This window comes from Emydura macquarii, unplaced genomic scaffold (genome assembly GCF_026122565.2).
Source record: "Emydura macquarii macquarii isolate MOO-44397 ecotype Brisbane River unplaced genomic scaffold, CSIRO-AGI_Emac_v2 contig_2676, whole genome shotgun sequence".
NCBI lineage: Eukaryota > Metazoa > Chordata > Testudines > Chelidae > Emydura > Emydura macquarii.
The window spans coordinates 27,438,731-27,463,634 of record NW_027132813.1 but is presented as its reverse complement, the minus strand read 5'-3'; the positions used below and the strand labels follow the sequence as shown (position 1 = coordinate 27,463,634).

At 42.3% G+C, this 24,904-nt stretch overlaps 1 protein-coding gene across 1 annotated transcript; it reads left to right on the top strand.

The window, feature by feature from the left end:
* On the top strand, window positions 1-23,765 carry STPG4 (sperm-tail PG-rich repeat containing 4). Its single transcript, XM_067565429.1, has 7 exons — window positions 1-71; window positions 3,507-3,578; window positions 6,130-6,390; window positions 8,083-8,147; window positions 8,896-8,950; window positions 20,739-20,843; window positions 22,688-23,765. The coding sequence occupies exons 1-7, from the start codon at window positions 3-5 to the stop codon at window positions 22,802-22,804; spliced, it is 744 nt and encodes a 247-aa protein (XP_067421530.1). The 5' UTR covers window positions 1-2; the 3' UTR covers window positions 22,805-23,765.
* Window positions 23,766-24,904: the final 1,139 nt, after the last annotated feature.

Sequence of the window (24,904 nt, the reverse complement as noted above, 5' to 3'; positions counted from 1 at the left end):
AGATGCTGGGGGGACGCACTCCCCAAACCAGGCTTAACGTTGAGGACGAATCTGAGAGTCTACTGGAAAAGGTACTTTGCTGTTACACCCTGTTTTTTCTGAGGGAAATAATACTGCCTGGGGACTAGCAGTTGGGCCTGAGCCCTGTAGGTGATAACTGACTGGAAGTGCTAAGCCTGGGGACAGCTAGGGAGCCATGGAGGGAGTAGGTGACTGACTGGGAGCCGGCTAATGCACCTGGGAGAGGGTGAGTAACACTCACTGGGAGTGACAGCTGCTGAGTGGAGGGAGTAACACCCTCTGGTGCTGGGGCCGCTGGTGAGTCTAAAGGGAAGGGGGTAATAGAGGTGAGAGTGGTGGCTTTTTTAAAAGAGGTTGATAGGGAAATCCTATTTTAAAATGGCCCAGGAAGTTTTAGTACTTTGGCCATGTCCACACTACACCACTTTGTCGGCCTATGTTAGGTGGGCTTACAGTTTTCATGTTCACACTCCCCTTCTTCTGCCAGTGGTGCGCGTCCTCACCAGGTGCACTTCCACCAACTTAACGGGTCAGAGTGTGAGACTGAGAGCTTGGGCTTGCAGCTCGGTGCTGAGCAGTGGGACTCCAGCTGTCAGCACTGCTGGAACTCACAGCTGGAACACCCTTCCTCACCGCCCCCTGCTCAATTTCAAAATAGGGCCACTACCAGTAGTGAAACTGACATTGTCAATTTCTTGGCTCCAGCTGTCAGCCACCCCAGCAGCCAATAGGCTAGACACTGCGTCACCCAAATGATGTCAACCTAAGCCTTACGCCTCTCCTCGAGATGGATTTACTAGGTTGGCGTAGCAGGCGAGTTACAGCGGCAGGAGGAACACTGTATGCTTACATAGTTAGGGCGACGTAAGGCAGCTTACCTCGACTTACCTTTGCAGTGTAGACATGCCCTTTGCGCTGGGGTATAAGGGCAGTTTCTGCACCTGCTCATTTGACATTGTGGATCAATTGCACTTCTCTCTGCGATTCAGACTCACTAGGTAGAGGGAACAGTCATTTATCTTCTAAGAGGTTTTTCTCCCTGACCAACCTCACTTTCTTCAATTTGTCTTCTGCGTTGGCTCCAGGCATATGCATTCAGCTCCTCGTGGAGCAGTCAGCCAGCTGGCCAGGCAGAAGCTGTCTCAGATGTGGCTGTGCCCAAATTCCTTATGTAGCAGGTTCAGGGTGCCACAGTTGCAATGCTCCCGCTCGCTCTCCCTAGTCTGCTTTGAGCAGACCTAGGTTTGGAGTGTCCCTTCCACACAGGCCAGGCAGAATGACCTCTTACAGCAATGCCTATGCTAGCCTCACTAGCTGTAGCAGAGACCACTCCCTCCATACAACTCCTCACCAGGCATCCAAAATTAGGAACTCAGGCGTCCAAGGTCCTCCTCCCCTCTTAAAGCAGGCACTCAAGGGGTTAATTCTCCCCCTGTGTGTATACAGTATTGAAGAAGAATTAATAATACCTAGCTCTTAAATAGAAGTCCTTGAGGGCTTAAGTGGGACTTCAGTGGTGTATTGACCTTTTTCTAGTCCTCTGCACAGGGATGAACTTCACCTTTAATCCCTTGAGTGTCATGCCCACAAGATCTTCTGTAGCACATTCTTCAACCTCGTAATGAGAGGGGGGCTCTCAAAGGTCAACGTCAAAGTTGGGCCAGAAATAACTTTGTCCTTTACACCATTCTGTCTATTTGTCTCATTTTTTATTTCCAGGACATTGGCATGGAAACAGAAGCTTTCCCCTCTGTAGTTAGTCTGCTTATTCTGTCTGGGTCATGTAACAATGTCACAATCTATTGTTTGTAACATCCTAATTGGTCCCCCACTGCTGTTTCATGCAGTCACAGACATCTAAGCTTTATGGAAGGAATCCTATAGGAACAGTGAGAAAATTAAAGAGGAGAGAATTTCGTTCCATGCAACAATTTGGCAGTTGGCAGTGATGGGATATGCAGAAAAAACGAATGAGTTTAATAAGATTTTGGCTAAATAGCATTTTAAAGTTGTTGTGAGTGGTAAACAGACTTTTTAAGATAAATTCATTTTAAGTAATGGAGAAGCATGATACACAGCAGGGCTGGGATTTTTCAAAGATGCCTAAAGGAATTAGGGACCTATCTTCCATTGAATTTCAATGAGATATGGGCACCTACCTCCCTTAGGCCCCTTTGCAAAAAATCCCAGCCTGTGTTTCTATACAAACCAATCCACATTACAGTAAAACACCACACTAGCAACAACTGGGATTGAAACTAGCTCTTGAACAGTGTGGACAGGTACTTTTTCCCCAGTGGCACCATACTAGCCAAACTGTGCTTTAGACTGCCTCTTGTAGGCACTCCATGGCCTTCTTTTTCAGCTTTTATTTTTTTTTTAAATTTCTGTGAATTTATGCATGTTTATTACAAAAAATTAAAAATGGGTGAACACTAGTGTAAAAAATTAACTTTGTGGTTTTGTGGACAGGAGGAAAAAAGCAACAGCGAAAAATGAGAGTACTTGTGACCTGGCTCCAGTTAACGAACCACCAATTCTCCTTCCTGAGTGGGGATAGAGTGTAGGGAGTTCTAACACTTCTTTTTTTAGGACTACAGCACTAACATACACACACACACGTGTGTGTGTGTGTGTGTCTTCCACTGTACTGCCTTACTTTAACAGAGAGCCTTGCATTTACAGTTAGACTAATTTATTAACATAAACACTAAAGTAAATCCTAAACATAAACCCTAAAGTAATGTATTGGATTTTCTTAACATAATCAGTTTAATAATACCACTCAATAACAGCTTTTGGAGAAATAATAAAATAAAAAGTTTGGAAAAATAAAAGCTTTTTGAAAAATTGGTAAAAATAAAAAAAATGATGGGCCTTCTATAGCACAGTTTTATAACATAATTATAATGTGGTTTTCAGACAATAGATCAGCCAATATTAGATGCCCACAGCACTGTCACAACATGGTGTTTGTCTAACATGGTTTCGACTATAGTATAGACAAGGAGACTGTCCCTCCATTACATTTTCATTATCCGTGGGTTGATTGTCATCTCATCTCTGCCATTGGGAAAGTTAAAGAACTTACCAAAGAGAGTCTGCTAGAAATCACATTTATGCTCCCAGACGTTGTACCCATTTTAATATGCTCTTCCCATCTTAAGTTCTCATGTCTTAGTACACACACAGATAGTTTTCATTCTAATTTGGATCATATCACTGGAAAGTTCATGCAATGATTCAATAATACCCAAACATTCAATTAAAAATAACATTTAGTTTAACAAAGAGCTACTCTAAAAGAGATCTTTACATGTAGTCTAGTCCTGTCTCAAGTGATGAAGTTATGTGTTTGGGATGACAGTTTAGATAGCCTGTACATCTCAAAGTATAATTATAAGTTATAAACCAGCATATTTAGCCTAAAGAAATAATTGTAGAAACATGTGGATGCTGTACAATAAATCTCTGTTTCTTGACAGACCTTTGAGAAGGAAAAAGCAAGAGAAGCATATTTGGGCCTGAGAGATACATGGTGGAAGCGCTCACTCAGAGTATGCATATTTTAGCTCATATTTTTTTCAGCTCTCATTTTCTTATTGTTCTTAGCATTTTGTCAGTGATGCAAAATTGTAATTATTATGGGAACCATAGCCATTATGTACCCACTCTTTTAAGTCCCATTCCTGCAAGCAGTTGTGCATATGAATAACGTTACATACAGGAATATTCCCATTGACTTCACTAAAGTTGCTCACTGTGTGTATTTGCAATACTGGGCCCTTAGAAGCCATGAATATGTTAGAATAAGTGGTTCCTGAATAACGCACATTAAACATACTCTGTTAAATGGGAAAAATAACAAATTTTCAGGGAGAAAACACCATGAGGTAAAAATAATCTAAATGATTATAAAAATATATGAAATTTTATATATATATATATACATATAAATATATGAATTATAAAAATATATGAAATAATGATCTAAAGCCCTTTCAAGTCAATGGGAAGCGTTCTGCTGATTTCAACGGGCCTTGGATGGACTGTGCCTAGAACGAAAGTTTCTTAATGGATTAAAACTGTGAATTTTTATAATTATAACTTTGAATTGGTTCACAAAGGAATCGAATATGTTAGACTTTTTAAGAATTCTTCATATATATCACCACAGCTTCTGTCTGAGTGTCCATCCTGTTTTATGCTAGAATTGTGAGTGTATGCATACATGACTTGTTTTCTACTCTTTGGGAGTCCTTGATGTTTTCACTTGTATGGCGCTAACCCATAGGCATGTGTTTTTATATTTAAAATCAGTACATTTTTAAGCATGTGGCCCAAAGCAAATGCTGTCAGAGTGGTGCCTTCTGAGAATTTTCAACATTAGGGAGCTGTCCCCCTTGGCCAGGAAAACAGTGGATCCAATAGGCCCCCTCTGCAAACATACCCAAAGGAGGGAGCTAACAGGGAGGAAATCTAAGCAAGATTTTCCCTTTTTTTTCTTCTTCAATTGTTCCATCAGTGGGGCAGGGTTTCTTCTTCCCTGGGGCTCACCCACAATTCTTGGGGAATCAGCTGGGAACCATGGCCATCTAAACAGAGAACCTATGCCTCTACACTAGCTGTTTCCCTGGTGGAACCCCCCCACACTCCTTGCTAGTACAACTGCAATGGGGCTATGCCGCTGGGGTTTCTGCAGAGTGTGGCAGTCCCTAGACCTCCCTTGAAATGGGATCTTTACCAGGGTTGGGGGAGGTGCTGTGGAAATGTAATAAATTTCCACCATGAACTCCTCTGAGTGAGAAGACAGGGAAGAGATAATGTGATCTTCCTTTTGTTGCTCTGCTGCCAGCCTACCCCTGCCGTCTTTAACCTGCCCACTCCTACCTGGTCCCAGGCCCCTGCATAGGTCTTCTGGCTCTGAGAGAGATCTCCAGATGATCTGGAAGAGGTACACATTATCGCAGATGAGGTTAAACTACTTTTGCATGCAGGAATGTGATTTTTATTTTATTTTAGCATGTACTTTGCTTAAAGTTGGTTCTGATCCTAGTACACTTTATTTGCCCATCATAGGCAGGGTCTAAAATGAATTTGCCTTTTTAAGGCCCAATCCACACTACAAAAGCAGCTGATATTGAGCTGCCTGCCAGGGAGACGACTTCATAAACACAACACCTTTAAAATACCTTTCTTGGCTGACCCCCTGCCAAGGATGAACCTATTTCCCTCTGTTAGCATTTCAGAAAGTACAGTGAGTACACTGAGAAAGAAGTAGATTTGGGGCATCTGGGTAAATCCAAAATCCTCATCTTCCAGCTGCATGTGCGTGAGAAGAAACCTCTCGCAGTCTGGAGTCCTCTCTGTGACTGTGGAGTGCAGAATGCTCACAGAGCCTCTACAGGCCAGCAGCCACTGAGGTAATTTGCAGCTGAAGAGAACCCAGAGCAAACTGGCAGTTTCCACTGAGAAGCACATCTGACTCCATTAACTTTTATAGCAGGACTGACAGCAAAATGTTCCGTATCCAATATTTTGTACATTCTTTTTTTGTATTTTTTCCCCTCCTGCTCTTCTATACCTAACACAAATTGGATGTTTTACCTGAAAACACTAATAGCTATGTCCATTCAGGGATAGAAAGCTAAGATGAAAAGAGTCATTCAAATGGTGTGTTCCAATTCAATTGTGGTTTGGTCCCTTGAAATGGGGAAGCAGCCACTGTCTTGCCAATCATGTTGAAATGTAGAAATTCATTGTTACAGCAGTTTAAATTGGAGGCTTGATTGCAGCTCTTGGGCACAGGTTTTTCTGAGCAAGAGCAAGATGCTTCTCATAGGTAGCTTTAAAACATCCGGCTGATAGTTCATTTGGGTGTTTTAATGATTTTCTTTAGAAAAAGAAATATTTGTTATTAATCCCTTTACAGATGAAATGACCAGGATTCAATCACTTTTGAAATGTGAGCATTTGTCAGGCTTTGAATGAATGGATTTAATTAAAACAAAGACAAATGCCAGTTTGAAATAACATTTCAAATACACTTTTATTAGAAATACAGAACTGCGCATGAATCTCAGCCTAAATAATGTTTGTTTTTACTAGCCAACACCTACGCCAGGTACTTATGTAGTACGGGATTTTATTGAAGAAGCCCAGCTCAACCCAGTGAAAGCAACATATAATTTTAAAGGAGAAGGCAGAAAGAGACTTTCCATCTTTCAACCAACAGCTGATCTTACGCTACCAGATGTTTACACATACATTCCTCCTAGCTTTGTAGATTTGGCAGGAAAAAAGCCAGCTACATATTCATTTAAAAGCACACCAAGGAAAAGTCCAAGCACCTTATGTTTTAAAGATAAGGTAAAAACAAAATAGTGGTCACAGCTATCTCTAAGTGAGAAAAGATAGGGGGAACCTAAGGTCACCTCGCCTAGCTAGCATATGTTAAATACAACTTGTCCTATCTCCACTAGAGCTGTAAAATGCATTATTTTATTTGTTTCTGTTGTCATATTTTAAAAATGCACCTTTGATCCCAGCCTAGTTAAGCCCTGAGTGCTATTGTCACAGGCTGGGCTTTTTCAGGCCCACCTGCTGGCCATCTCAGAGTATAAGCAATCCCAAGGTAAACATTCACTAAAAGCTTTTGAGTTTCCTGCTCTGTGGCCAGCACACCCTCCCCCCACAGCTGCCTCTTTTTGCCCAGTACATAAAGCAGCTGAGCCTGGTTGTTTGATGGGCTCTGGCCACTTTGATCTTTCCAGGTACTTAGCTTGTCCCAGTCAGATACCTTAATCCTGCAACAAATATAGGAAAGGGTTAGACTGTTTTTAGGTGGCTCCTAGCCCCCCTCAAGATTCCAATGAGTGATATAGTTGTCACTGGGATTTTGGTCTCTCCCTTCCATGTCAACCAACTCTGTACCTAGGGCAGGAAGAAGGCCAAGAGGGGCTTCCATGCCTAGCTAGATGTGGGGGAGATAGGACCTCCCCAAAAGGAGCTCTTTGCCCCTCAAATGGTCCTCAGAAGACCATAGCCACCTGTATTGTTCATGCCACCTGCAATCTCCACGTTTAGTAATGTCTGCAGAACTGCCAGAAGGGAAGAAGGAACAGGATTCATATTTTTAAAATGGCTTCTAATAGCTGGGGGAGGAGAACACTGAGTGTAGGCTCTCTCTCTTTCGCTTCCCCTTGACCTCTGCAATTGCCATGGGGAAAGCCTTCATCCTTGCCTGACTGCTCCCTGTCTGAGCCTTCTCACCAACTCGCATGACATAGTAGTTTCAGTGGAGCAGATAGAGAGAATACGAGTAAGTTACATATGAACTTTGAGTCTTTCAGCCAGGTGCACCAATACAATGGGTTTCTTGAACTAGCTCCGGTGGAGGTTTTTTGCAGCTGTGCACACACGTACTCATGAGTGCATCTGTTCCCTCCACATCTGAAAATTTAACCTCTTAATTTAAATCTAGTTTTTCAGCATTCTACTCAAAAATATGTTTGCATTTAGGTGGGTATAAGCATTCTTCTGCTCTTCAGAGGAGTGTTGCCATGCTTACACAATCAGTGCTTAGAATGAGCTTTTAGCTCCTGGATGAAAGGTGATATGCCATTGGCTCCATTCGGAGCTAAACTTGAGTGGAAGCAGACCCTTAAAACATAGTAATACAAAATGATGGGCCTGGTATACAGGGCCCCCACAAGGGGGGGAAGTGTACACTTTACTGGGGCCCAGAGGCCCTGGGGGGCCCGGCTCAGGCTGCAACCCCATTACCATGAGGAAAACATTTTTTATGGCTCATGAGATTGTATGTATGGGATGAGGGATTGTAGTATGTGTGAGGGAGGGGGACCATGTTACTGGGCCCGAAAAAATTATGCTTGGGCCCTGCTGGTTTATGAGCCAAATTCCACCCTCAGGTACATGCATACCATTCCTGTTGCTTTAAATGGGAGTTGTATCTGTGCCTGCAGATCTTAGTGAAGAAATCAGTACTATGAAGTGAAACCTTGATGACTTTGTCCTGTGTATACTACCCATTCCTTCCAGGATATTGACACGGCACCAGGGCAATATGATCTTTTCCCTCTTCCAGTGCCCAAGTTTGCATCCAAGTAAGTAAATCAGTGTTCTTATCCTCTTATTTTCTTAGACATTCTGTAAAGACTGTTTTATTTTCATGTATTTTTTACCTGAATTTCAGAGCTGCTGAACACCTACAACTCCCTTTTATGAGTCTTATCCAAAGCCCAAAGTCTCCCATTAACTTCAGTTAATCAGGTCCTAAGTCAGTGTCCTGACTCCCATCTCTATTATAGGCCCTGATTCAGCAAAACCCATCCTGTTCAATAAGCACGTCCTTGACTTTAAGCATGTTTCATTTCCACAGACTTCAGGATCTGAAGCATGTAGTTCAGGTTAAGTGTGAGTTTATGTGCTTTGCTGAATTGGGGCCACAATATGTTTCCATTGAGAACTGTTTGGGCTGAGTAGTGCACCTCTGAAAAACAGTCCTTTTACATCTGCAGGTACTTAAACATGAATTAAGATACCTAAGTCATTTGAGTTGGTAAATTGAGCTCTTTACAGATAGTAGTAGTAGTGAATTATCATTAATGAAAGTGGCTTAGCTATCTTCCTCTATATACCTATGGAAAGATATGCTTAAGTCTTAGTTTTACAGTATATTTCACCAATACAGAATGATTTCTGTTATGTTGTCTACTGCGCTTTGGAAGAATGACAGACAGACAGATGCATTTTCTTATACTGAAATAGAAACAGGTAGAAACTTGGTAAAACTGTAAGTAGCAATAAGAGTGTGTATCAAATGACCTTAATTGCTTCTCTGTCAAAACTCAGGCAATTTATGTTTCGTTCTGCAATTCAAAGATTCCCAACAACTTACTTCACTCCTGTAAGTACTATGTAGGCAAATATTAACTGATGATATAAAGTTTGTGGGTTTCTAAAGAGGGGGGGAGCACACATCTTGTAGTTCCTTTTTATATTTAAGCAATGCTCTTTACTGCTTTGTAATATACTTAGCATTCTGAGTTTGCTAAGGCCCCGATCTTGCAAACAGTGAAGCTCATGAGTAACTAGGCACATAAGCAGGGGTTTTTTTTGTTTGTGTTTGTTTTTTTACTACAATGAGACTACTCATGTGAGAAAAGTGACATATGGGCATAAGTGTTTGCAGGACCAGGGCCAATATGACTTTTGAAAATGATTAAACACCTCAGCTTTGCTTTGGCAATTATTCAATCTCAAAAGCCACGTATGGTGCGTATACTATAAAACAACAGAGATTGTTGCTATTTAACATACCACTGTGGAAAAAAATACATGAAAGAGAAAATATCTTGTAAGGCCTTGTAAGGGTTTGAAAGCATTTGGCTGCCTCTTTGCCTTGTATGTTTTGGAGCTGTGGATAAAATGAGTAACTGATTCAAGAGGAGTCAAAGTATGAATATTTCTTCAAGTGACTAGCTTGTGAAGAAAAGAAATAGGGATGGAAATGCCTCATGCCAGTGTGAGAGGAGAATGATTAGCTAACTTCCTCCCTTGCATTATCCTATAATAAAGCTTAAAATGCTTCCATCATTTGCAACATTTAGGCCTGATTCTGATCTCGCCAGTTGTGTATATCCAATGACTTGAGGGGAATTACACCTGCTTTATACTTGGTGAGACAGGACTCAGACCCACTAAAAGTTCCCCTTCATTCTTCCACTTAAAATGTTCCACATGTTGTTTATTAAATTGTCAATCACTCTAACCATTCACAGAATAAACGTACCAACATGCGCAATTCTGACATCTTGCTGAGTCAGCAGAGGGATCACACCCACGAATTCAGGGTCTGGCCCAGTAAATCCTCCATACACAGAACTCCAGTAAAGAAAAAAGCTGGCTTGATGCACTTTCACTAGTGATTACCAAAATCTTAGCCAGGTCTAGATCTAAGAGGCCACTGAGTATTAAACAAACTTTATTGGGGAATTATTTAATGACCCAGATTTACACACAATACACTCATATACCATACCCTTTCTCATACACACTTGTATTTCTTACAAGATGTTGTGGTTTTGTTTCTGTTTTCATCCCCACCCCGTCCAGGGATACTCTGGGCACTTTTCCTGTTTGCCTGCTCTCAAGACCCAATTTATGCCCTGATCCTGAAGACACTTACACATGATTAATTTTAAGCATGTGAATCATCCCATTAACATCAATGGGATGACTCACGTTAAGCATGTTGCAGGAGTGGAACTTTAATGATAACTACTTTTCTTGATGAATTGTCTGCATCAGATTCCTTTCAGAGCCCCTCAACACAGCTCCTGAATAGGTGAGAGGGGACACTTCAATAAGACACAAGGCCCTGGGCTCAGCATACTACCCAGTGCCCAACCATGTCCTTTGCTATCCAAGAAATAAGGGGCCATCTTGAGTTTCATATTTTATTACTAAGTGCTGACTCAGAGGTTTTATTAATTTTGTTAAAGCTGATAACTACAAGACATCCTGTAGTTCTGGTGATACCATTGTCCATTCAAGCTTCCTTTTGTGCAGTTTGTTACAATGCCACTTATCCTGGTGTTGTAATTATGGGATGCCTAGTCTCGATTCTCTGTTATTAAGTGAACTCAGAGTCATCTTCTGGCCTATTTTTTACATAAAAGTGATTCACCGAGTAGAATGTGTTGTACTACAAAAGAAAGGGAAGAGAGTAGTTCTACAGTACATGGTAGGAAACAGAGGTGCTGGTTTATTGCCATGATTCATGCATGTATTACACAGGTAGTCCAAAAATGGGCCTCGCACGCAGTTAGCCACAACAATCTGCAAACTATAAAAAGAGATCCTTCAGTCTAAGAGCGAGAAACTCAGGCACGCAGCTTGAGACAAGGGAAGGTAATAACTCACAGTGGGGCGAGATGTCAAAACTCATTAGACACCTGCTCGTGATAACTTCCTTAGCAGGCAGTTCTTACAGAAAATGTTCGCTCAAACTGAAAACAGACACAGGTGATTTAAAACCTGATACAATAGCACAAGACAGAATTTAGACTACACATATTATAGGCTCAATTGTGGCCCAGCTGTGCCTCACAAGAGCACGTGCATGGGGGGAAGGGAAGGCGGACCCATTTCTTCACCACCTTTTGCAATTCACGTAAAGGATAGCAGAACCACAGCCATAGTGCTCTGGGAAGTGCAGGAACTACTGCCAGTGTATTCTCTTGAGATCCCCTGGGCAGAAAGGGGGCAGAGGGCAGGCAGAGCCATGGCAGATTACTCTTCCGCAAGCACAATTGAGGAGGGAAAAATACATTGTGCATAGCATTCAGTGTCTATAATTTAAAACATGGAAGGTGGTGTATGAAGGGGTGTTTGATAGGATGGGGAGGTGCCTCCCCCAGAAGATGTTTTTGGAAACTTCTGGTGCTGACCATTGCCTGGTTCATTCCAAAGGCAAAACATTTGCTCTTTGGATGTATTCTTTTGATTCCAAGGATTCGTCACACCGGGCCATGGTGATGTTTGCAGTATCTAACATGGGGTGAACTCCAGCAGAGGCAGGGAACTCATCCCCAAACCTCCCATCAGTTATTAACACCTGGCTCCTGAGAGATACATTTGGAAATTATTTTAGTAAAATATGCATATGTTATCAAGGAGATCCTCTGGAAATGCAATTTATTTTAGCTGACTCACTGATTAAGAGCCAGTATCAACAGTGAGAATGCTTCTGTACTCTGCCTTTTCCACTTCAGGAATTTATGCTTAAATCTGCTGTCTTTTCCTCAGTAGATGCACCCTTTTTCTTTGGGATTAAATATAATTATCTATAGATGATTAAAATGTACAGACATCAGCAATTTCAGATTCCTAATGTGGACTAGAAGATAATTTTGACTCACGAAACAAGCTATTTGTGTCACTCGTCAATCTGTTCTAGAAGGAACATTCTCTTTTAAAAAATAAAAACCTAGTAAATGCTGAGCAACTGTATGTGAAAGTACAGCAAAGGATTGTGTTTAGTGTAAATTATCAAAGGATGTTCTCTCACTGTTAAATAGACGTTAACCTTTTATTTGAAAATCCTCTAGGATCTCATTAACTTCTCCATGCCAGGTGGCCCTTTGTGATAGAAGCGCCATTCTGTGTAAACACCATCTCCTTAAATGGGTTATTGATACAGCTGCCATACAGTATTTTGCAACAAATGAGCTATAACATCCTTTAAAATTGTGCCTCCAGCTTCAGAATTGCAGTCGAAACCTGTATGCTTTGCTGACAGATTAGATCTGTTTGGCTGCTGCTCAGGAGATGGTTCAGTGCTTCCTGTTTATTTTATCAGGTGGTTATTCTGTGGCAGAAATATTCTCATTTAACCTCAGACTAACAAACAGTTGGATCAGTAATATTAATATCAATAAGGTTTTTGATTATGTATTTTATGTAATCTCACAAGCAATTGCTGCCCTTCTTAATTTTACCCTAGTGTAACATACAGTGATGCATTAGTAATACCGCAGTGCTGCTATGTACTGGGCTAGCTTTTCAATTTCATTAATGCACATAAGCATCCTGTGAAAGGCTTAAAATGTAGCTCTGGTAAGGGAAAGGATTTTGTGAAAACCCTGTGTCGGTGTTCTATATTAACTCTTAATTATAAACCTAGCCATACATGCAGAATGAAGTCCTGCTTTCTGGCTAGTTAATTGAACGGTTAGGGAAAAAGCCAGTACTATAAACAGTCCCACATCCATAGCTAGGTGCAGTTCAGTTTCTCAGCACATAAAATAGTAATTGGTTTTTATTTGGTATTCTAGCTTTTATATATTAATTTTTTTTAATGGTATGGTCAGAATAGTTAATGGCTGGCTGGATTAAGGGCGGTGACTTTCATCTTGGGTCCTCAACTCCTCCAGATAATCAATACTTGCCAGAAGATGACTTTTCCCATTAATCACTCCAGTCAAATTTGCTCATCTTACAAATCAAGAGCCTGATCCTTTATTAAACACTGCTTGCAATGAAGGCACTAACAAAACTTCCATTTGCTTCAGTGGGCATAGGACTGGGCCCCAACACATGGTTTTTCCCAACTGCCAGCCCTACAGACCTAACCTGGTATCTGAAACTAGCCTATGGTCCCAGTCCAGCAATGCAGTCAACGGAGATCCCTGGGCAGGCCTTGCACGTCTCCATCGCTCCAGCAGCCCTCAAACGAGATCCTTTGCATTTAGTAGTCTCTTCCCTTCCAGTTAGTCTAAAAGCAGTTATCTAACTTGTGAGGCCTTTGCTTTGAGCACTCCAGTCTACTTCAGTATCATTTTGGTGCCTGTTTCCTTGGTGTTCCAGCACTTCAGTGCCTGCTCCAGTCCATCTGCACATCAGCACTTGCCCCAACCTCTTCTGTGCTTGTCTCAACATGCTTCATCTTCTTGGCACATGTACATGGCTACTTTCCCTCAGCACCTCAGGGTGCTCTTTTCCTAGAACAGCAATGCTTTGTGTTTAGGAGGGCACTTTGCTGCTTGCTCCATATTCTCAGTGTTGGAAGACCTTGCTATTCTTCTTGGTGCTAGTATTAGTGAGTGTGTCCTCCCCTCCCCAATGGCCTTTTCTTTAAAGGGAGAAAGGAAGAGTGCTCAGTGGCTTCAACCCATTCCAGTGTGGCAGAACTATGTCCAGACAGATGGCCATGCTCATGACTTCATCAACCTAGGAGTTGACCATGACATGCAGGGTTGTGTACATAGAGATGTCACTGTGTGTGTGGAAGAACCCCCTGTAAATCTTCTTGGAGATTCCTTCAAATCTGTCTCACTCATCCAATAGCCTCCCCTCAGAGTCTATGGATTCTCTTTAAGGTATCTCAGAGCTTGTACCTTATTTCTATTTGTTGCTCTGGGGCGTATTTTTAGCCATAATTAATCATCTTGAATTGCCTCATCATCCTGGAAGAGTCACCTCTCATCAAAGGAATTGACTGGGATATTAGGAGGCATCATATATGTGTCAGCCACAGTCCTTAGGGGTCAAAATGCTTGAAGAGTTGAGGGATCCCTGATCATTTCACTCAATGATCCAGGTGTGAGAATCCTGTCAGAATGATAGTAAAATAAGTAGAAGCAGAGAAGCAGAACAACAGGCAAGTAAATGTCCCTTTTACACTTTGAAATGAAGGGGCAGTAATTCCCCTTTTGTTGATCGTCTTGTAGCCCTAGGTCAGCATCAGCCTCGTTTATCTGCTGGATGTGTCAGTTACTATGTACGCCAGATCTGCCAAAGTACCAGTCTATTTTGTGCAGCTGACTCTTCAGACTGCTTTTCATTCTGAAGCTTGTTTTCCTTTGTCTGCCACTTCTGTCCTACTTTACCCTTATCGTTTACCCCTTTTTCCTCTTCCATAACTCTTGACCATAGTTTTGTACTTTGACTGTCACTCATATATATATATATAAGAGCCAAGTTGACCTGCTTCAGACAATTCTGGTTTATTACTGTAAATTATCGACAGGAGAAATGTCACATCATGAAACTGAAGTTAAGGAAAATGCTGCGTCTATTTACAAAATGAATCCCACCTCATTTCAAGCTGTCTTCTCCTGTTATTTTTTCTCTCTCTAGTTTGGGTTTTTGTCATTTATTTTAAAGGCCATTTATCCCAGCTATGGTCTTGGGTTTATGGGAGTTCCAGCCTATGATAATATACCACGAGTATTTGATTATGAACTAAGACATCCAGATCTGTGTAAGACTGCAAAAGCATGTTGCAAATTTTTTCCGTGCATCTCTCATGCCATTTTAGCTTTAAATGGAGTTTGTAGTTCATGAAATTGGCCTTAAGTCATCTACATGCTGTCACTAGACATTTTCTTAATAGCTGTTCTTTCCTGTATTTAATTTCTTGACAAATGCCAAAATGTGATGGCTAAGTGAAATTTCCTGGGATTTGAACAATACCCTACCTTCACAAACCTTTCCCATTGACAAACAAAATCAATTGCCACAAGAAAAAGCATGAGATGGTACAAATGCATTAAAAAGCATTATTTTTATGCTTGATGGAACAAGACAGAAGCTAAAATAAGAACAGAAGGGAAATAAATAAACAGATATTAAGCTACCTAATGGATACAAATAGATTTGGTTGGATTTATAACCTTTAGAGACAATAATTTTGTTTGAAGTGTGGCATATCAGATGCCACTTATGGCAGACAGTCATTTAAAATGGACTGGTATAAGTTATTTTATTTTAATGGTATGAAACATTGCAACATCCATTTCAGTTTGTTCATACATTAAAAGGTTTGTTTTCATTTCAAGATAGGGCTGACATCCTGAAGTTCCTCAGGGGGCAGGCAGAGCTGTCATAATTGATCAACGTTCCTCAGATTTGCTATGGCTAAAGGAATATTTTGTATGGAACAGAAGCTAAGAAATTAGAATTGTTTGTACAAAATTTAGGTTAGAATCTGTGTCTCAATGAGACTGAAATGAATATTAGAAAAATTATTTTAAAGGAAATATAAAATGATAACAAAATTACATATATATGATGCGCTACTTTAATGTCACTGTTTTTTCTCTCCTCAAAGTTGTTGTTCATTTTCCTAACCCTTAAGATTAGTTTCAAAATATAACTTTCTAGTTAAAGAGCCTGATCTTGCTTTCTCTGCTTGACTGGAATGGGGATTTTGGCTGTGCAAAAGTTGTAGGTTTGGGCTTAAAGTGGGGCAAAGTGCAGGGGAGGAGAAGAGAGACTGTAACTGAGCGTATGTCTACATTGCTGGTGGCATTGTCGGCAGTGCAGGATAGATTCTGTAGAGTCGATTGAGTGGCACTGGAGACCCGGGGGTATGTCTATATTGACAGCAGCACTGTCAGCACTGCCAAATCGATTCTGCCGGATCGATTGACAGCAGTGCAGACCTGCTCAATAGATCCAGAAGTTGATGCCATTAATCCACCCCTGCAAGAAGAGTAACACTGCATCGACCAGAAGGCATTTCCCATCGGCACTGCACAGTGGGGATGCTGCAGTAAGTAGAAGTTAGGAAGTCCGTGGGATATACTCAAGCTAATCTACTTAGCTTGCGTATCTCCCGTCGATTGCCACCGAAATCCGCTGGCAGTGTAGACCAAGCTGCAGGGGGAAGTTCACCCCAGTGCTGATATCCTGCAAAAAAGCCATCTGCATCACTTAAGTTCCATATTATGGGCCTGATTGTCCTGGCTGTAAATCAGAAGTAACTTCTGTGAAGCTTCACCAGTGTAAAACTGTTATGAGGTCAGCAGCAGGCTCTTAACAGGATGTTTACAAGGTGCATTGGACCAGAATTTGTTAAATACCCTACAGTATTTCAACTCAACAATATGAATTGATGTTTAATGGATGGGAGGTGGTTTGTTATATTGCATTTATTCTCATGGATGAGGAGCGAGAGGCAGGTTAGCTGAAGAGTGAAATAGAAAGAGCTAAGCCCCATTCTCAACAATGAATATTTCATTTGTGTATTGCAAATCTATTGGTTGGAAAGCTATAAAAAATTAGCAGAAAAATTCTAGACCCTTATATTATGAGCGAGATCCTAAAGCTGATGTAAATTAATGTAGCTCCGTTGACTTTGGTGGAAGTATGCCAATCTACAGCAGCTGAGGATCTGGCCCAGTTGTTTGTTTATGAAAAAGAAAGGAGTAACATGAGAAATAAGCACAAGCGAAGAATAATGACAAAATCAATAAATAGTTTAGCAATTTTAAGAAAACATTGACATCACCTTCCAGAATAAAAAGTCAGGCACCATATATTATAGGTGGGGCTGGTAGCACTGCCTATTATTAAGGCTGCCTGACACTACCCAGTATAAGACCCTGTTTCCACTTGCTCATAACTTTGCCAACATTTTAACCATTTAGACTTGAAATTTTCTGCGCTGGGTGTCTGCCTTGGGCTGAACTTTTGGAAAAATGTCCGCCATTGCCAAGAATGAGGCTAGGGAAAAAATGCATTGTTTTAGCTGTGTTAAATAATGCTGGAGTCCTTTTTTCTTAAAGTTTAGCAACACCATGCTTGGGAACCAGAACTTGAAATATGGCAGGGGTTGGCCTTTGCGTCAGGAACATGCCTTTTGCCACGCCTGTGAAAATCCCCCCACATTTGGCCAAGTTATAGGCTTTTGAACAAATTTGGTTTGCACATATTCCGTAGAACTTGCTACAGCTTTGCAGCTAAAATCTCTGAAGACTTAGTCTACATTGGGTATGCTCCAGCCAAGAGCGGAGCAAGTTTTCCCTGCAGTTGCAGCTCTGGGCTGTGGTGGGTTTGGGCACCAGAACAAAGAGGTCTCTATGCCCTATCTGCTGGGCCCAGGCATTGTGGAGAGAGAAACAGCCTGATTCAAATGCAGAGTGGACAAGGTCCAGAACAGAGAAGTGGGAGATGGTGGTAGTAGGTTTGGACAAGACACAGGTGGGGGATTGGAATCTGGTGTGGAGGAGAAGAATACTGAGACTGGGAGTTGGGAGAGGGGAGAGACTGGGCCTGGGAGCTAGAGAGGGAAACGGGGACTGGCAGCTAGTGGTGGAGGGAGACTGAGATTAGATGAAGAACTAGGTGAGGAGACTGGGCCTTGCTGGTCAAGGAGACTTGGAAGCAATAGGATGCAGGGGGAAGGAAGTCAGGGAGAGGGAGATATATCTGATGAAGATGCAGGAGGAAAACTGACATTGGTTGGGGAAGGAGACTGGGAGCCACAAGGATGGGGGGAAGCAGGTGGAGGGTCAGGAAGACAGATCTGATGAGGATGATGGAGGAGAACTGTGATTGGCTGCACAAAGAGACTGGGACAGGGAGCCTGAGATGGGGGAAACTTGGACAAAGAACCAGGAATGGGGAGACTGAGATTGGATGAGGAGATTGGGACTGGAAGCAAGCAGGGATGGGGAATGTAGGGTGGATATGGGTGGGAGGGGGAGATAGACTGGATGAGGAGCCAAAAGTGGTGTGTGGGGAGGATTGGGATTGGCTTGGCCTCTCTGTGTCTCAGTTCTCCATCTGTAAAATTAAGGTAATAATACTCCCTCAGCTCACAAGGGTGTTGTGAAAATAAATTCATTAATATTTGCGAGGCACTCGGATACTATAGCGATGAGCGCCATAGAAAAGCCCATGGGGAAATTAATAATTCTCTCTTCAGAGCAGGGTTTGAATAGCATGCAGCAAATAAGGCCTGGGGCCACCCATTAAATGGAGGAAAAAAAAGAAAATATTGAATAGCTGTTCATTCAGTGAGCACCATCCATCCTGTGCACTGTATGATGCAGGGGTCCAGTGCAAAAATAGTATGTGATCATGTAATTACACTGTATCCTAGTGCATGCACACTAGGGAGTCAAATTAAGAGTGCACAGGCAACCTTCATTCTGGATTTCCTAACTTTTGAGTGCTTGACTTTGCAACCTTAATCATGTTCTTGTATTACAGTTTTGTGCATGAGTGCAATTAAATGAATAACCAAAGATAGTGACAGGGATGTTAAGCTAGATCCTGGTATAGCTTCACTGACTTCAATGGAACTGCATTACTGTACACCAGCTGAGGACTGGGTGCATTGTCTGGTAACAAAGTCCCCGATGTCCTTTGAGTTCTTTTCTTTTACCAAGCATCATGTTGGTAGAAACGTTTACATGAACAAGCAGGGCCTGACTCACCACTACAGTGCTACAGTTTATGGTGGTGGAACTATTAGATTTCAGTGGTGTTATACCAGAATAAAATAAGAGTAACTCAGTGGTGAACCAGGCCCTCTGGTTTTAAACTTACCAAAATAGATTTTGTTTGGATATAAACATTTCCTTTTGGTATTTGGTGGTGCTGATGTCCAGCCATATGACGGCCTGACCTGCTTAGGAGCTTTTATAAATCCCACTGGCAGCCTCTCTACCTTTACAAATCTGGCCCTACAACAAAAGTTATCTTGTGGCTCTCCTTGAATATTCTATTGAAATCGTATCAAAATTCAGGTACTGGAGCAGTGAGCAATTAATTAGTTCTTGTGGAGAACTTTTACCTCACATGATGCTCCTGTTAGTTTCATATAGTAGTTTTGAGGAGTTTAACAAGAACTAGAACATAAATTGCACAACTTTGTGTCACTGTCATCATGCCTAGCTATTGGTGATCTGAATGCAGCCTACACACTGATGAAATGTTTTAGAATTGCTTGATAGTGATGCACTGGGAGTTAGTAATTCTCAGCTTCTTGTTTCCATTACACCATTCATTTAGTATTTAGTAAAACATTTGCTGTGACTTAGCCATTATCATCTGCATCAGTGAAAGTAAATATAAGTACATAGCCATCGGTGATTGCAATTCTATTCCAGTGCACCTACTTATCTGCATGAAGAAATGTTCCATGACTTGGTTCTACGGACTAAGGGCTAGATTTTTAAAGGTATTTAGATGCCTAGTGAGATTTTCAAAGGCACCCAAATACCTTTAAAAATTTGGCCCTAATGGCCTGATTCTGCAACCTTTACTTATATGAGAAGTTCCTCCCTCATGCATTGGCTTATATCTATTTGCATGAGTAAAAGTTGGGATTCTCTGCATCGACAAGCCCACCATTGCTGGAATACTATGTGCAGCACAGGTACATCAACAGAACTTCACCCATTTACACCAGCTGAGACTCTGGTCCATAGTCCTTTATGATGAGAGCTGTAATATTAAGAGACCTTTAATAGGAGACAGGTGGATGTGAAAACTAACATAGTTGGGCCAAATTTATCTCTGTAGCACTCCACTCACTTCAATGGATTTATACTAGGGATGGACTTGGCCCAATGTTGAACTCTCTTTAGCCTAAACACATGCATTTTTAAGTGACAGGAAACAAAAATCTATGTCTATCAGAGACAATGTGTGGGTGGGGCACACAGGGTCATGTGCCTCCCCCAGATTGGCTGCTTGGCCTGTATTGAACATACTCTCACAAACTGAGCATGCTCAGTAACATCTGCTGAAGCCACTGCCCTTACTCTGCCCCCCCTCCCCATTATGGGAAGATACAGGTCATCTCTGTTATCACAATGTAAGCTACCAAAACCACAGAACAGCAAGTTGTTACAACCCTGCTGTAGCGGCCTACACTTGTGTCCCATATGCTCTTGGCTTGCTGGACAAAGCTTAGGTGCTGGAACTCTAAACGCCTGCTCCAAGTGCAGACCTCATGTCTGACCCCCCTCTTAGTAGTGAGGACCCAATTGTCCAAATGCTAGGGCCCTTCCAGAATACCAGCCCGAGGGTTACCTCCCTGAGCACCTGGCCCTTGTTCCAGGCACCCCTCCCCCCCACCAGCCTACCCCAATCCTTCTTCCGCTGCTGGCCCTCTGTCACGCCTTTATAGCACCAGGTGTAGCCCTGCCCCCCTTAATTGGCTCATTTGGGTTTACCTGCTCTGCCATAGAACCCTGTGCTGGAGAATGTAAGGCAGAAGTGGTACATATATGCACTACTGTGGGTTCTGTGTAGTATAACACCATTCATTATTCTAGTCCAGTAAAAACGTAAGCAGAATATTTCACCGAAATTTGACACCAGAAGAAAAGCTCTGAATTGTCCTAGCTGGTGGGAATGCGCCTTTAAGAAATCCACTTTTGGTTGTGTTGTAGAAAGAAGGGCCAGGGCCAGGTGAATATGAAATGAAAGAGAAACCACCTCATCCTCTGTCTTCGTGTTTCCAGTCCAAAGTGCCTCGGTTGCAGCCAATCCGTTCAGTAAGTAGTCTGAAAATATGATCCAGTATAATAAGGTATGGCAACTGCCTGAAATTAATCAGGCAGAGTCAGCATTCAAAGCAACAGTTACACAGTATCTCTCTGAAAGGTTACTAATGATTAGAAAGGCAGGACTTTGGACTAAAGAAAGAACATGTTTTCAAGGAATGTTAGCTACAAAAAACTTTTATGTGTGGAATATTTCCCCTTTTCAGTCATTGGGGTAAATCCAGCTCATGTTGGTAGCTCCTGAAAGTCATCCTAGTTCTCTGCCAGCTATTGGGTGGCCTATATGGAATAGGTTTGTTGTGTCAGTTTGGTTTATGAGGAGGAGAGTGACAGAGAGAGAACTTTTGGAGGATGAAACTACGTTACAGTACTGTGTGAGAATACAAGAGGCTGAAGAAAGTCAGTGTAGCCTGGTGGAGAGGTGCAAAGTGATTGCACACTTGAGGAGTCAGAGACCACCCATCAGGGCCTTCCAAAACATTCAGAATGTGAAAAGGAACCCTGGGGCTTGTGAGTAGGACTAAGCTTTGGGAACAGAGCTTACTCCCTCCTACAATCTTATTTTCTTTGGTAGAGCCACATCACACGTTAAATAGCATTGGCTTGTATTTTTAATAAAGTGCATGCAGCATTCTGTAAAACACTTGACTATGCCGAGGCAGCTGCTATGCTGTGTCGGCTCCTTATTACACTGATCAGAATCCTCTCATTGTTACTTTGTTCTCCCCCTGTCAGTCTGTCATATCCACCTCTTGTCTCGCATCTTGAACGTTGGTGCTGATTCTGCACACACTTATGCAAATACATAACTTTAAGCCCGTGAGCAGAAACTTTTAAATCAGTTGGATTACGCACATGCATAGGTATTTCTCAACCCGTGGGTCGGGACCCAAAGTTGGAGCACCCAAATGTTTCAAAGGGTTGCGTGGCTCCTGCTCCACGGGGCTGGCTGGGCTCTCCTCCTGCTCCAGGCACCTCAATCTCTGGGGTCCCAGCACCACTCAGGTTTGGACCAGTGATCATGATGACGGGAGATCAGGTAGGCCAAATATGAATGAGTGGCACTACAAGCCCATGAGCCAGCTCACAACTCCACTCACACAAATTTGGCCCAGTCAGGGGGATGGGGCCAAACCTGAGCGGCGCTGTCACCCTGACGGTTGCAACAACTAAAGCGGAAAGCGAAGCCCAGTCAGCCCCCATAGCACAGGAGCTGCGGAGGCCATCACTGTGGGGTGAGTGCTGGGCAGGACCTAATCCCCCTGGGGTCAGGACCCAACTGAAACCACCCCAGGACCACCACCCCCAGACTATTTACTGGGTTGTGATGGGCCATAGACATTTACAAATGGGTTCTGATCCCAAAAACATTAAGAACCACTGATTTAAAGGATAGGGGTCTTTTTGTAAGCTCTTTCTGGACCATCTCTTTATTGGAAGTGGCAGGACCTAGAAGATCGAGCACAGACTTGGGAGATCTTGGTTCTATTCCCAGCTTTGACACTGGCCTGCTGGGTGACCATGGGCAAGTCATGGCACTGCTCTGGGCCTTGGTTTCTCCATCTATAAAATGGGGCTCATGACACCTACCCATTTGCAAAGTGTTTTGACAACTACAGCTGAAGAATGCTATATGAGAGCTAGGAGTTATCATCTGTGTTTGCTCAATGAGGCCTGATCCCTATTTGGGACCTCTGGCACTAACCAATACAAACATTACAAGTAGTAATAAGATACATATTATCCTTTTGCAATGCTACTAATGGGACACATTGTTCTTTATTCTGCACACATCTCCCTCCTTTACTTACTTACTTGTTTCTTCCATTTTACAGAAAATACCAGGTCCAGGAGCTTATGAGCCCACAAGGCAGTTTCCAAGGCAACCACGAACTATTGCGAGCCTGGGTCATGAGCACAGCATCTTCTTTAGCAATACATTTGGGTTTTAGAATAAACTGTCAATGGACCTGATTCTGAGAGAAAACAAAATCCTCTCCCTCTCCCATCATCCCATCCTCAGCCCCTAGAAACCTATTCTTCACCCGATGTATTTGCCCATGATGCCTTTATGATTAGAAACTCAACTTTTGCCAACAGTTCCAACGCAGTGGAACCTGAGATAGAGCAGGAAATAAATGTGCTAAGTATAGACAAAGTGGGGGAGCCATTGGCAAATGTTGCCTCTTCAGTGGCAACCACTGTATGTGTGATCCCCCTTCCCAAGGGGTGCTGTGATATTTCATGTTTGTTAGGTGTTTTAAACATGCTTAAGTATTATTCAGCATGAAGCATGGGAGGGAAAAGAGAGCAGGAGGTAACAGGAACAGAGGCAGATGGAGAATTTGAGAGGAAAGTTGGAAGTAACTGAGAGAACAAAAGGAGAGATTTGAGGGAGTAAGAGAAGAAAGCTCATGGAGAAAGAGAGGAAAAAAATTTAATAATGAGGGGAAAGTTTAAAGAGAATAAAAGAAAACCAGCAATAAAAACAAATGTCTCAAAAGGATATAAGGAACTGAAAAATAAGGTGCTAAATAGAAAGGGGGAATGAGAAAAGAGAAAAAATATGTATCTCGGATAAATGAAAGAAGGAAAAAATGGACGCACTGTCTGGCCCCACTTCAGAAAGGTACTTAATTACATGAATCATTTAGGGCATTGACTTCAGTGGAACCAACTCACGTGCCCAAAGTTGCACGTGAACTTTAAATATTTTTCCGAATCAAGGATTCTATCAGGAACAGCCGTGACTGCTACAGTTAAGGCTGCTTAAGTGTTTTTAATCTGACCCCAATTTCCACCTACTTATATCTTTCTGAAACTTTCAGCTTTGAGTTGCAATTTTCCAGGTTTAGTCTCTTTCCAAAGGTGACTTTGTGCATGTTTGTATGGTAAAGTTTGAGCAAAAATGGTTCAATCATTTTTAAGCAGGAGTGAAAAATATTTTTCATATATACTTTTTAGATCATTGGGAGTTTTGCCCAATTAGTGCACAATCCAGCAAGGTGCTGAGAGCTCTCCATTCCCACTGACTTCAATGACTGAGCATCTCCCAGTGGTATTCAGACCATAATTTATCACTGCTTTTTACCAATTTATTGCTGACATCTAGAAATATTACTTAATCTCAGCTACACATGAATTCCAGTATTGGTGTTACCTTGAAAGCTAGACTCAAAGTCCAGCAAATAATTGCTTGTCCAAGGCATCAGCACTTTGATTTTTACTGTTACTGATAATATATAGCGAGGTAAAAAAGAAATGTTAACATAAGGTTCAAAGTATTAGCTCCCTAGCAAAGCACTAGCAATTTTATCAGGTGCTAGAATTCTGACTGCGGTGTCTACAGTGAGGCACAGGCGTGAGATTTAGGAGGCTAGGTAACAATACAGGGAGAGGCATGGGGGTGGGAGAGCCATTTGAAAATACTGAAGTGGTTAGGTAAGGTTTACCTCATGTCCCTGAGTTTCTGAGGTCAGCGTGGGTTACTGGGAGGTAACGCCTACTGAGAGACAGAGCTTTGAAACTTCAAGCTAAGAGCTGGAGAAGTAATATCTCTGATTGGTCAGCCTGGCAGAGAAGGAGGAGAGAAGAAAAATCTCTGCTGATCTGAGATCATATTAACAGGGAAGTCTTTTGTAGATCACTTTTTTTTATTTACTGGAAGAATTTTGTTTTATGGGCTCCATTTCTATTTTTCTCATGCAAAAGCCCCCCACAAACTTTCCACTGATCTCTGCAGCAGATGTTCTTGTTCAAGAAGTATTGAATTAGCCCCAAAAGCAGTGGTCCCCAAACTTTTGGGGTCACACCTCCCCTTACTTGGTTCCCCCACAAGAGTCGCAATCAAAAGCTGGGCTGGGGTTGAGAGCTGAAACTGCAGCCGCAGGGCCTGGAGCCAGGAGCCTGGGCCTGGGCCTGGGGCCAGGAATGGGGCCACGAACAGAGCTGGGAGCCAGGGCCTGGGCCAATTATGAGGCTGGGGCCTGGGCTTCAGTTGGGAGTCAGGGCTGGCCAGGAGTGGGGTGCGGGGCCTCGGCGCAGGCTGCAGC

Excerpts from the sequence above, each read along its gene's own strand:
- STPG4 (XM_067565429.1), top strand. The coding sequence starts at position 3 with ATGCTGGGGGGACGCACTCCCCAAACCAGGCTTAACGTTGAGGACGAA. Across the intron at positions 3,579-6,129 it reads GGTGGAAGCGCTCACTCAGA|CCAACACCTACGCCAGGTAC; the intron begins GTATGCATATTT and ends TGTTTTTACTAG. Across the intron at positions 8,951-20,738 it reads CAACAACTTACTTCACTCCT|AAAGAAGGGCCAGGGCCAGG; the intron begins GTAAGTACTATG and ends GTTGTGTTGTAG.